The following is a 12,292-nucleotide window of genomic DNA, read 5'->3' as shown; positions in this document are numbered from 1 at the left end:
AAAAAAATCTTTCTCGGTTTACACATGAAAAAGTTTCTTTTCTCTTAATTATTATTTTTGATTTATTTTATTTCTTTTCAAATGTTTTCACAGATGGAAAGAAAAAAATTAAGCAACTTAAAAATATTATCCTGGCAAAACTTTAAGCCATTAAAACAGGAGAGGAAATAACATCGATCAGATTCAGTGACTACTCCCCAGAATAACATACGTCTCTCTTGTCCCTCAGGGCTTCCGTAGAGTGTGATTTCTGTCTTTTAAATGATTTTTAAAGAAAAATGAAGGATGCTGCTGCTGCATGTTGTCTCTCCGCGGCACGGCTCGAGTCTCCAGCCCTCCCAGCAGCATGAACACCGCACTGGCGCTCATCAGTGGGATGGGACGGCGGCTCTGCGGAGGGAGCCTGCGCAGTGGCGCCGGGTCAGAGTTGGGTGCAGCTCCACCAAGAGAAGGAAGCGGAGTTTCCGGCTGTTTGCAGCGGAGGGAGAGGATTGCTGACGCCGCGAAACCCCGAGAAAAAACGCCGCCGGCTCGGGGGGCTAACACTTTGTAGCATCTTTCATATCGGTGATTGTGTGTTTTTTTTTTTTTTTTAACAAACCGGAGGGGGGTCGGACAAGAAGACCGAGCAAAAGAAGCGGCACAAGGCGGGGGTGAGCCACCAGCTACCGGCATGGCCAGGGACTACGATTACCTCTTCAAGCTGCTCATCATCGGTGACAGCGGTAAGGCGACGCCGGGGATGCGGGACGGGAAGTAGGCCTTGTCGTGTTTTTTTTTTTTTTTTTTTTTTTTACAAGAGGGGGGGGAAAGGAGAAATGCAGCTCCACACACGCAGTGTACTTCCATGTTGCGTTTACAACACTTTATCTTTTTTATTGTCTTCATGCAAAATGATTGGTGAAATGTACACATCCGCCATATTTCTGTGGCGGTGACAGGGCGGAGGTTGTGTGTGTCCGGGCTGGGCATGTCAGCCGATCGGGCCGGATATCGCCTCCAGATCCATAAAGGGGCTCGTCGCTAGATATTTTGACTGAGACGTTTGTTTCAGCCTCACAACAAAACACACACTGTTCCCCCAAACAACTGCACTGTTTCTCTCATTTGGCCTCTATTTTGTATCTCTCCTCTGTAGCTGTGTTAGCTAGCTAGCTGGAAGTTTTGGTTGTGTAGCTAGCTGTTAGCTAACGTTAGCTGAGAAAGCTAATGTTTTGTAGCAGTGGAGGGTCTGTCTACACAAGCTAAAGATAGCGTCTTGTGTTTGCTGCTTGGTGTTAGGTCAGCTGAGTCAGGTGAAGTTACTGAAATGCATTTTGTTATTTAGCTGGCTAGCATGGTAGAGCTAGCTAGCTAGCTAGCTAGCTGCTTTAGTAGTGGAGGAATGCTGCACTGCAGTCTGGTTTGCATCCAGCCAGTCAAAAGTATAGTGAAGTGAGACTGACACAGTGGTTAGTATCAGCTGTAGTATCACCTAATTAAGATCGTCTATCTGCCAAGATCCAGAGGCTCAAACACTGCTCACTGTGTCGTGCTTAGCTTCCTTTATTATGCTAAAACAAATGACGTAACACAGCCACAGTAACAGGTAGATGCATGATGTAAATGTGTGTACAATGAATGGGTCTTGCTCTTCTTGCATCTGCCCATTAAAGTATGCATATAATACAGCTCCACCCTCAGCAGGAGTATAGCCTCAGCCTGCAGGACTTCTTTGTGGGCCATGATCTTTGGATTCATTGACAGCTCCGATCCTGGCACTACCCCATCAGCTGAGGGCAAGGCCGCACAGCAAGCCCTTCAAACACAGAGGCCAGTGTCCCCCTCAGCTGCAGCGTGGAAGTACAACTGTCTGAGATTATTTGGGGAAAGATGCTCTGACCTCTGCCCCCCCCCCCCCCCCCTCAGCTGCATGCAGTCAGATCTGCTGCTAACAGACAGGCCACACACTGGATCTCCAGGCTGCACCGAGGCTGAGTCTTTATCACTTAGCTGCACTTGTTTAGCTTCTGGCCCATCACAGTGGCACATCTGTTCACGGAGAGACGTTTGACTCGAGCTCAGTCGTGTAACACGAAGTTCCAGGCCACAAACATTTAAAGTGTCGTGGATGATTTAATCAAGGACACCCTTAGAAATGTATATTTTAAAGATGATGGTGTTTTTTGTCTTTTTAGCCCGACAGCAGGAAGGCAAAGAATATTAAAGCTTCAAATGTCCACAAGATGACTCTTCTGCTTTGAAGCTTTGGTTATTGTTTGTTGAACTCTGTTGCGTGGAGCTCACAGGAACCTGAGAGCTTTTATGTGGGGACCAATCAAACATGATATGACAATAACACAATAGGTAGGCTTCAGGTTGAGTCCCACCCCGGGCAGGGCGGCAGAGTCACTTCCTAACTTCCAGCTGCAACCTGAGCACTGATCTGTTGAAGACACAGCACTGATCCCTCTCATACGGTTTCATTTTTTAAATCACTCCCCTCTCCCTCTGCTTTCTCCTCTCCTGTCATCAGCCGTGTGTCTGTTATTTCTTCCTAAAAGCTATTTATTATGCGTGATAATTTTAGGTTCCCAGACAGATATATCTGTTCCTCTTGATGCCTTGCCTCTGTGGCTTTGGTGCAAGCCTTCGCAGCTGCTGCCGTTTGTTCTGCTGTTGCACTGATTAAACCTCTGTAGTGTTGTCAAAATGCTTTACGTGAACACGTCGGATGCGGCCTGCTTACCTTAAATCCTCCACCCTGTACACCGTGCAACAGGTTGAAGTTGCAACTACATCTTTAGGTACGAAAGGACTACAGCAATTGTCTTGTTTGAGGTTTACAGCTGGGCTCGAGAAAAAATTGCGATACCGGTTCCATGAAATCTGTTTTAACAAAAGATTGCATTACATATACACGTGGTGAGCCTCGTCTCTCGGTGTAACCTAGTGTTTTCCCAGCATGCCTCGAGACAGCCAATCATCAGCACTATTATATCTTGGCTCAACAAGCAGCTGCTTGCTTATTGGCTGATGAGATGAACTCCTTACGTATTGAAATCTGGTATTAAATGACAAGACATATTCTGGTACTCGATAGTATCGAGGGAATTCATCCGGCGCCATAAGTGTATTGCGGTTTGGGTAACTCATTCATCGTATGAGCAAAGAAAAGTCAACATTTTTGTCATCAGACAGTTTTTACTCACAGAGCTTCTAATAGAAAATGACAGCGAATGAGCTCAGTTTTTGTGTTGTACTCTAAACCTCATCCTGTGCTTGTGTTTCCTCCTCAGGAGTGGGGAAGAGCAGTCTCCTCCTGCGATTTGCAGACAACACATTTTCAGGTACGTGGTTCTGTCTCAGCCGCTGCAGCATCATTTTCGAGACTTTGTACTTTGGTGTCGTCGCTGACTCGATTGTTGTGTCGGCGTGCGTGTTTGCAGGTAGCTATATCACCACGATCGGCGTGGACTTTAAGATCCGGACGGTGGAAATCAACGGGGAGAAGGTGAAGCTACAGATCTGGGACACGGCGGGGCAGGAGCGCTTCCGCACCATCACCTCCACGTAAGTAGACCCGCACGCGTCAGGTGAAGCACGTCATTTTCGTTTCATCATCTGCATCTGAAACCAAGAATAGCTCTCTGTGGTCCTCAGATTAGGTATTATTTGAGGAAGCAGTTTGTAGACAACGAGAATGAGTCGGTGCTGCTCTGTGAAACTGGATGGAATTCCCCACAGATCCTAATTACAGATGTGAGAGGGAGGCTCCTGGTCTCGTACTGTAGTGCTACACGATGGCAGGGGCTGGGCGTCCTCAACCCTCGTATGCTCGTTATGTGTGTCACACAGTTCTGTCTGGTGTTGCACAGCGTCCACACTGAGAGCAGAGAGTCTATCCACACCTTTCGAGGTGAAAACACTGAGTATTGTCTGTAAAGTCGCAGCCTGATGTACCTTTGGCGTCTGTGGTAGAGCTGAGTGTAACATTTGCTGTTTCCAGCTTCTTAAGTGTGGAGATTTTCTGCTTTTCTTTTGTCGTTTGTGATTGATGTGAATGAAGAGTTGGGTTTTGGAGGCAATCTGCAGACGTAACTTTGCACTCTGAGGAAATTGTGATGAGCATTTTCCACATTTAATAGACTAAAAGTTAATCGATTAATCAATCATGAAGTCTTTCCAACCCTAATCTGTGGGATGGAGCGCTGTTGTCGTTGCATTGGCTGACATTTCTTTCAGTATGTTATGAATGATGGTTAGGTTGTATGGTACACAGGCTGCGTATTCAGTACCTGTTCATAGGATAAGGATAATTGTTGGTTCTGGTCCGTCCCTGTGAACAGTTGATGATGACAATAATAGAAAGATAAAACAACTCTGACGTTCATCCTTTAAATCCAGAACTCAAAACTCCCTGGATTTTCTCACGCTTTCATTCAGACTCAATCAACCCACATTAATATTTTACTATGTTGCAACATGCGGAGGAGTTTCCCACCCATAGAAAATACAGATGTCGAACATGTGTCCGACACGAGGCCTGTGATCTAGATGTGTTCAGTTTGGCCACGGCCGAGTCGCAGCACAAAGCGAACAGCTGCTCGCGACTCTTGAATGGAAACACTTTTCCCAAGCTTTCAAAAACTGGCCGCATCATTTGCCGTGACGCCTGCAGCTCTCAGCACGGCACTGAAGAATATAACTGGATTACATAACGTTTGTGTGAGGGGTGAGCGGGCCGTCGGCAGACACGGCGGTGGTTGGCCTCCAGGTGACTGGTTCTGGATCTGTGGCCAGGAGAAGGCAGTTAATGCAAAATGGATGTGAGCTTCAAATATTAAAAATGTTTCATTTATTCAGGGGAAAGCTTTTCAAACGTTACCTTGTACCATGTTGTCATAACTCTACTATTACTACCACTACTACTACTACTACTACTACTACTACTACTACTACTACAATTATAATAGTAGTAGTGGTTATTGGGGCCACAACTGACACATATTTTTGTTGTGAAACATTGTGAAAAACCTTCCAAACCCAAATACTCTCGTTTACTATCATAAATGACAAAGAAAAGCAGCAATTTCTTACATTTAAGAAGCTGGAACCAGCAAATGTTCGACATGTTTGCTTGAAAAAAAGACAGTTTTCTTTCGATTATTATCGGCGTCTCTTTTTCTCAAAATAAAAAAAGTACATATGGAATATTTCTTTGTTTGGTGCTGAGCAGGTAGAGAGCAGTCAGAGCTTTATCGCTGAAAACTGCTGTGTGAAAACACTGATGAGACCGATGAGAGTGAATCAAAACAAAGAGGTGAAAGACGGCGTATAGCCGTGTAGAGGAGCTGCTGTGATGATTCTCGGTGTGTTTGTCAGTACGAGCGACCCATTTTCATGTCACATAGTCTCTTCATCCATTGTTAATATGAAATATTTATAATTAGCAGCGTTACAGCAGTATTTCTATAAACTGCACTCAGTGACTGAACTGCAGCAGGATGCTCTCGTTGTCGTCGGCTGTCCCATGATTTCTTTTTCCTTGTGAACGCCCCGCTGCACTATGAACTCGCCGTTTAACTGCCATGTAAATGACATGGACCGGCTTGAGTGCAGAATTGACACCCAGAGTGTAATCAATAAAGGGAGTAGTGTGTAACTGTGCAGTCGCTGTCACTGTGTGAGGGGTCACAAACAGCATTGATGTGACCTACAGCTCAAACTGCAGTCATCTCACATACTCGTCTCCTTTTGACTTTGACAGAAGCCGACAGAGGCTTGTTAAACTGTCACTGCCCAAGACATGTGAGTGTTGCATTGAAGGTCAGGAGGGCCTGTCGGATAGTTGTTATGTAACGTCAAGCACCGCTGCGGTGACGTAGATCTGAACGCCAAATACATCCAGAAAGCTTAAAAATCTTCTTCAGGTCCGACGCTTCAGCCCCTGAGGAGTCTGACCGTCCTGGCCAGTCTTTCTGCAGGAATCCCTCCGCCGAGCAGGCAGCCCGTTGAGGCTGATTGTTCACTGTGCTCAAGTATGAGTGGCGTGGTGCCTCATTAGGGCCTAAACGAATTTGTTGAGATGCATCATGGGCCCAGAGATCGGCTCGGTCCACTCAGGCACACTGGGAGCCATATGCCAGACCCACCGCTGCCATCAGAGTCAGGCACAAAGTCCAAGAATGACGTAAAATACAGTCTCTAGTGGGCTCAGGCTTTTTTTCTTACTTTCACTTGCAGAAACACTCGACTGTAAGATGCCACTGACTGATGACTTTTGAGGGAGAAGTCCAGCTTAGCAACAGTTTATTACCTTGTTTGTGCTGCAGAGTTGTACTGCAGGAAGAGTGGCTGCAGGTCGGGCCCCACACGCCTGCTGTGTGTCTGTTAGTTCATGGTTTTTCTAATCATGTGTACTGAACACACACACACACACACACAGACCTAAACATTTAGCCATCCACCCTGCTGTCTGGTGGCCCATTACTGCTGAACATTGGGGACATGCTCTGGCAAAACACTGTATCCCCACACTGTCACGCCAGGCACACACACACACACACACACACACACACACACACACACACACACACACACACACACAGCCTGACAAAAGGGTCTTTGTGTTTGTCTGGTGAGTGTAGCTACACTGGGGATGCTCCCTTTCTGAGGCCTTGTGCACTGTTTGAAGCCTGGCTGCAGGTCTACAGTCAAACTGTCAGTCACATTCTGGTTTAGTCATCTGTGTGCGACAGATGCTGGTCTCAGCTTTGTGGGCACGTTACTTATTCACTCACACTGTGTACTGATGTGTACCGGTGTTGCATTATTGTAGAGGCTGTTTAAATGGACGATGTTCACTGAGCTGGTCTCAACAGATGTTTTTTTTATCGTTGTTAGACGACCAGATGTTCACTTCTGATGAGCTGGATGTGAATCAAGTCGTTGCTCATTTTGAATGATTTACTCATTATTAAGAGTTTGTTTTTCCTTTTTAACAATTTTAAGATCATTAAGTTGAGATTTGTCTCTCCCTGCTGGATGTGAGCTCCAGCTACCTCAGTGGTTATATCAAGCTTTTAATCAGACGCTGTATCCTGTCAGGTGAGCTCAAGTGATCCATCACTGAAACCACCCGTCATCTTTCTAAAGTGCTCATTTGAATTGATTTGAAAGTGGATACCACTTCAACACTGGTGATATGAGAGTGAATATAACTGGATGATATGTTTTTGTATTCACTTAAATTGTCAGTGGTTAGGTTACTGTCAGTTTGCATTTGTACCACCACCACTACTAACTCAAAGCCAATCATTTCAACTGTTTACATTACTTCTAGCTGACTGTTACTATTATGTGTCCATTGAAGGGAATAACATCTACAAGACGCTGTCATATTTTACAGCATCTGACTGGTGGCTGGTGCTGATTTTGTGTTCTTTTGAGTTGACACAACATGAGAATATGTTTTTTAATCTGTGAATCGCCGAGTTACTGAATGTCAAAGGCTGACTGTGTCTCTCTCCCTTTGTGCCTGTTCAGATACTACAGGGGAACGCATGGGGTCATAGTGGTATACGACGTCACGAGCGCCGAGTCCTTCGTCAACGTCAAACGATGGCTACATGAAATCAACCAGAACTGTGATGACGTGTGCCGAATATTAGGTGAGTTTGCACCTTTCATTGTTCAGAAAGAGTCCAGGGATTGTAGTCACCTTCATCTAAAAATAGACTCTACCCTTGAAGCCAGTGCACACCTGTTTAGTGGGGGAATTGCTCCAAGCTTTGTTTTCAAGTCGCTCATGTTGAGTCACCTTTTGCAATATTAATTTTTCAGTGGGAAACAAAAACGACGACCCCAACTCCAAGGTGGTCGAGACGACTGACGCGCAGAAGTTTGCAGAGCAGATGGGAATCAACCTGTTTGAGACGAGTGCAAAAGAGAACATCAACGTTGAAGAGGTAACTCGCCAGTTCTGTCGTCTCTGGCCTCAGACTGTTTGCAGACTGATGTGTTTGTGTGAGGATGTTTCTGGGACATGTCTGGTATGTGGAGCAGCTTAGCTGAAGGTTTGAATTAGGCAGCGTTCCTGAATGCTTTGTGAAACCTGCTGATCTGGCTCAGTGTGCTCAATGGGCATCTTCTTTGTACAAACACATCCTTAAAGGAATCGTTTTTGGGAAATACACTTTCATAAGTCAGTGTCTTCATATTGTTAGCTTAGCCTATAATAAAGGTTGGAGACGCGGGGAAACAGCTAGCCTGCCTCTGTAAAGGCAACCTTTAAAGCTCACTAATGGCTTTTTTGGCTGCACTGAGTCAGACCGAGCCGTGCCGATCTGCTTTTCCATCACCAGTTTTACTGCTCTGAAGTAGGGCACCTACCCACACCTGTCCCTCCTCCAAGCGAGCTGCAGTGACGTTGTGCGACTACAGCCAACCTGCAACAAGCACCTGACTCCCCCTCAAACAAATGTGTCTTGCAAATCAATACTCAAATCATGTCTGTGCAGGAAACCTGAGAGAAAGACATTTTTTAAAAGTCAGTGTGTTCAGCTCTCACAGAATCTCTTTAGTTTGTTGCTGTTTTGTTTTTGTCATGTTTAGTTGCCAGTGAAAATGCAACATGTCCTGTGATACTGCTTCATAATAAAAGCTTTTAAAGGACTAATTAACGGGGGGGCTTTTATTGTGAAGAAGTTATAGGAAATGAAACGCGTTTGATATTAGCAGAGCCGCTTTGTTAGCGGTGAGTCTTTGATAGTACTGCAGGTAGCCCAGCTGTGGTGGAAATGCAAAATGGCGCAGAGTCGAACCAACTGGAGCCAGGCCGGCAGATGTGATGGAAAAACACCAAAACTAACACGTTAAACCACAGTATTTTTTCTGTCATGTCGTCATGCTGAGGTTGCCAGGAAGTGGTAACTTAACAAAGCCACTGTTCTCTGCCAAGAAAGTGTCAATAACTCTCACAAAAACCTTTTGGAGTAGGCAGATTATTCATGCTGTTGGACAGAGCCGGGCTAGTTTCCCCTGTTTCTAGTCTCTACGGTTAGCGAAGGTGATCGGTTGCCGGCTGTAACTTCATGTTGAATGGACAAAAATCACTGAAGCGGTCTTTCCCTGCAGTCTAAACACCTGATCTACATACTTTTCTGTGAAATGTTTGATGTGGCTCTCTGCTTGCTGCACTCACCCACACGTCATCGTTTTGTTTGCTTCTCCTGCAGATGTTCAACTGCATCACAGAGCTAGTGCTAAGAGCCAAGAAGGAGGTGCTAGCCAAGCAGCAGCAGCAGCAACAGAACGACGTGGTCAAACTCACCCGGAACAGTAAACGAAAGAAAAAGTGCTGCTAGCAAACTCGGAAGCCATCCACTAAAAAGGCCGGCTGCGTCTTTTTCTTCACACACGCATACACACAAGATGGGACTCGGCGCATCTAAATTAAAGAGCAGATAAAGATTTAATAAATATACGGTGAAAGATTTTAAAAAAATAAAAAAATAAATGGAAATAAATGTCCCCTTTGGACAAACTAATCATGAAGACTTAAAAAAAAAAACAACAAATGTACAGATTTTATTAGACGTCAGATCAAGTTTTATTTGGAATTCAGCAGATGGGCACTATTGACCTGAGGTCCTCCTTTCTTAAAGGATCTGCAAGCTGACAACTGACCGGCCATAAAGCTCAGATTTATATCCACATAATCCCGATATTCCTCCATCAGTATCTCATCTCTCCTCCTCATTCCACTGCACACGGGACATTCAGAGTCGAGTCAGACTCTGCGCCTGAGGAGACGGAGGGCTCACCTTTTTCTGGATTTCTTTGTTTTCTCTCTAGTTTTATTTTTTGGGGGGTGGGGTGGGTCAGGGCGGGAGGTTGTTTGGTTGGTTGGGATGGTTTTTTTTTTTTGTTTCTTTATTTGAACGGGCGACTGAATAACCGCGGAGGTCTCGCCACCTTTCTCCAGTTTCAGCATTTCAGACACCTGTGTTACCGCGGCTCACGCCAACAGATCATGAACTGCTAGGGTTTGGGTTTTTTTGACTTGATGGAGGAGAAGAAAAAAAATCACACGGATGATGACGACGATGATGATGATGATGATGATGATGATTGGTAGATGATGACCTTTTAGCAAACTAATCCGATGGACGGAACTGGTGACTTCTCATGTTTTGTTTTTCTCTTTGTCTATATTTTGCCAAGCTCTTCCCACCTTTCTCCCCTCTAACCTTCAGTAGTGCTGAGCCAACGTTAATTGATTTTATGTTTTTCTTTTTTTTTTTTTTTTTACAAAAAATTTAAAAAAATGTAAAAAGTGCAGCAGAGCAGTCTAACCACTCCTGGAGCTCTGAAAGCACTGTTCACTGCAGTCTTACTTCGCTTTCAGAGTTTGCTTTAAAACCTTTTTCCTCCATCTTTTCTTTTTTTTAAAAAAACAACAATGAATACTGCCAATATTATAGAAAAAAAAAATATTAAGAGCTCAGTGGCGCCTCTCATTGGACTGTTGCCATATTGGCCCCTGGTTGACCAAGAGGCAGGGTGAATCAGGGTCTGATGGGACCCTGTTGAGTCCTCAGGAAGCGCTCAGGGTTGCCCTCCTTCCCTCTATCTTTTTCCCCCTCTGTATCTCTGCAGCCACTGGCCTTTTTTCCCCTCCCAAACGCCCACATATCAGCTCCTCTCACCGCCATGACGGACTCACTTCCTTGCGTTTGGGCCATTGAGAGCTCTTACCTTGGAAACCTGCTTTCTCGTAGTCGATGGGTGACCTCCAATCCGTAGCAGACTGTGGTTTTCTGAGCATGTAACACTTTGTTTGAAGGGGTTTGTAAAAAGGTGATGCCTGACGTGCATTCAGACCGTCGAGGACTCACTGTATTTTTCTCAGCTTGCAGAATATTCAAACGGTCGACCTCTGTTCAAATCTGATGTCATGTTTTTTCTTTTGCTCTCACGACGCCCCCCGCTTACCTGTTCAACTGAAGTGTTACCGCACAGTGTTTTTCGGCATCCATGGTGAGAGTGTGGCGGACGGTGGGACCGTTAATGTAAGAACAAACAGGGGGGGGATGGACTGCAGCACTGGATCTCAGTGTGTTCGGGCCTGAGCTCCTCTCCCTCTCCATGTCCAGGGTTTTGTCACAGAGTCGGAAGCATCGCACAGTGGCTATTACTGACATATGTTTCTTTATTTTTGAATTGGGAGAGTAATAAATGGAGAGAGCTGTAGCTGTTGGCTGAGCTTCTGTTGGAAACGTTTAGTTTTCATCCTCTGGGCAGACTCTGGCAGCCGGTTTGGGATCCTGATACGCGATGAGAGGTCACTGCGACCTCCAGGGCCTAGGAAATGGTATCAAATCTCACACTTTATGATTTCTATTCATTATGTGTATGTATATATAAATATATTTGTGTGTTTATATTCAATATAGAACATACACACATAATTAGCACACCAAACTGTGCATGTGTTTAACATGCCCCGTGTGCTAAGGTTGAAACACACTCGTCAGCTGTGGTTTGCTGTACACTGGAGAAAAAGAGATGTACTATTCATTTTTCCCTACATGAATTTAATCAGTAATAAACGTTTTAAAGGAATAAATATTTGACACAATGACTGATCTCATTTGTCAGTGCTTAACTTCATTTGAAACCTGTGTCTTTATTATTTTTTTGCTTTTTCTGTGAATAAAATTGAATGGGAGGAAGTGTGTGTTGGTCTTTGAGAAGCTACTGTGTCTTTTGTTTATTCTTGTTTTTATAAGAGTTCAGTTTTCCACACGAGCGGCAACAATTAACAATCAGAGACTTGTGGTTTTTAATTGTTGCTTGTCATCGTTAGTTATTGTCCATCAGGAACATACACTGTTGATTGATAACATCAATTCAAGGTGATTTAAAGGTGCACTTTGTAGTTCAATCAGCAGAGAAAGAGTTCATGACTGAATAAACTGACCTTAAAGGACAACACAATTTCATATTGTTTTGCTTTGTTTACATGTGGCGGACCCTGCCACCTTTCTAGCTTCAAACAGTGTTCTGGGGACCTTATTTTCCTCTGAGAACAGCTTGTTTATTCACTTATGGTAAAACTTTTTTATTGGCCGTATATGAGCAGATTTTAACGTGACGTGATAAATTAGACCATCCTCGTCTCTCTTGGTCGCCTGTACAAGCCTGTGGACGATTTGTTAAAGTTGTTTAATGTTGCTGGACTTTTCCTCTGCTGGATTTTTCACGACAGTCCAAAAGGAGTCGGCTAACATGAACTAACAACCAGCTT

General features: G+C 44.6%; 1 protein-coding gene across 2 annotated transcripts; it reads left to right on the top strand.

Annotated features, from left to right (window-relative positions):
- Nucleotides 1-409: 409 nt before the first annotated feature.
- On the top strand, nucleotides 410-11,738 carry rab35b (RAB35, member RAS oncogene family b). Of its 2 annotated transcripts, XM_073466481.1 has the most exons (6): nucleotides 410-725; nucleotides 3,279-3,329; nucleotides 3,429-3,552; nucleotides 7,528-7,652; nucleotides 7,825-7,949; nucleotides 9,219-11,738. In XM_073466481.1, the coding sequence occupies exons 1-6, from the start codon at nucleotides 674-676 to the stop codon at nucleotides 9,345-9,347; spliced, it is 606 nt and encodes a 201-aa protein (XP_073322582.1). In that variant the 5' UTR covers nucleotides 410-673; the 3' UTR covers nucleotides 9,348-11,738. The 2 variants fall into 2 exon arrangements, with proteins under 2 accessions (XP_073322582.1, XP_073322583.1); XM_073466482.1 differs by lacking the exon at nucleotides 7,825-7,949 and having other exon boundaries at nucleotides 601-725; nucleotides 9,219-9,410.
- The last annotated feature ends 554 nt before the right edge of the window (nucleotides 11,739-12,292 follow it).

Source organism: Pagrus major, chromosome 5, assembly GCF_040436345.1.
Source record: "Pagrus major chromosome 5, Pma_NU_1.0".
NCBI lineage: Eukaryota > Metazoa > Chordata > Actinopteri > Spariformes > Sparidae > Pagrus > Pagrus major.
The sequence above is the reverse complement of the archived record's forward strand: the minus strand, read 5'-3'. Positions and strand labels throughout refer to the sequence as shown.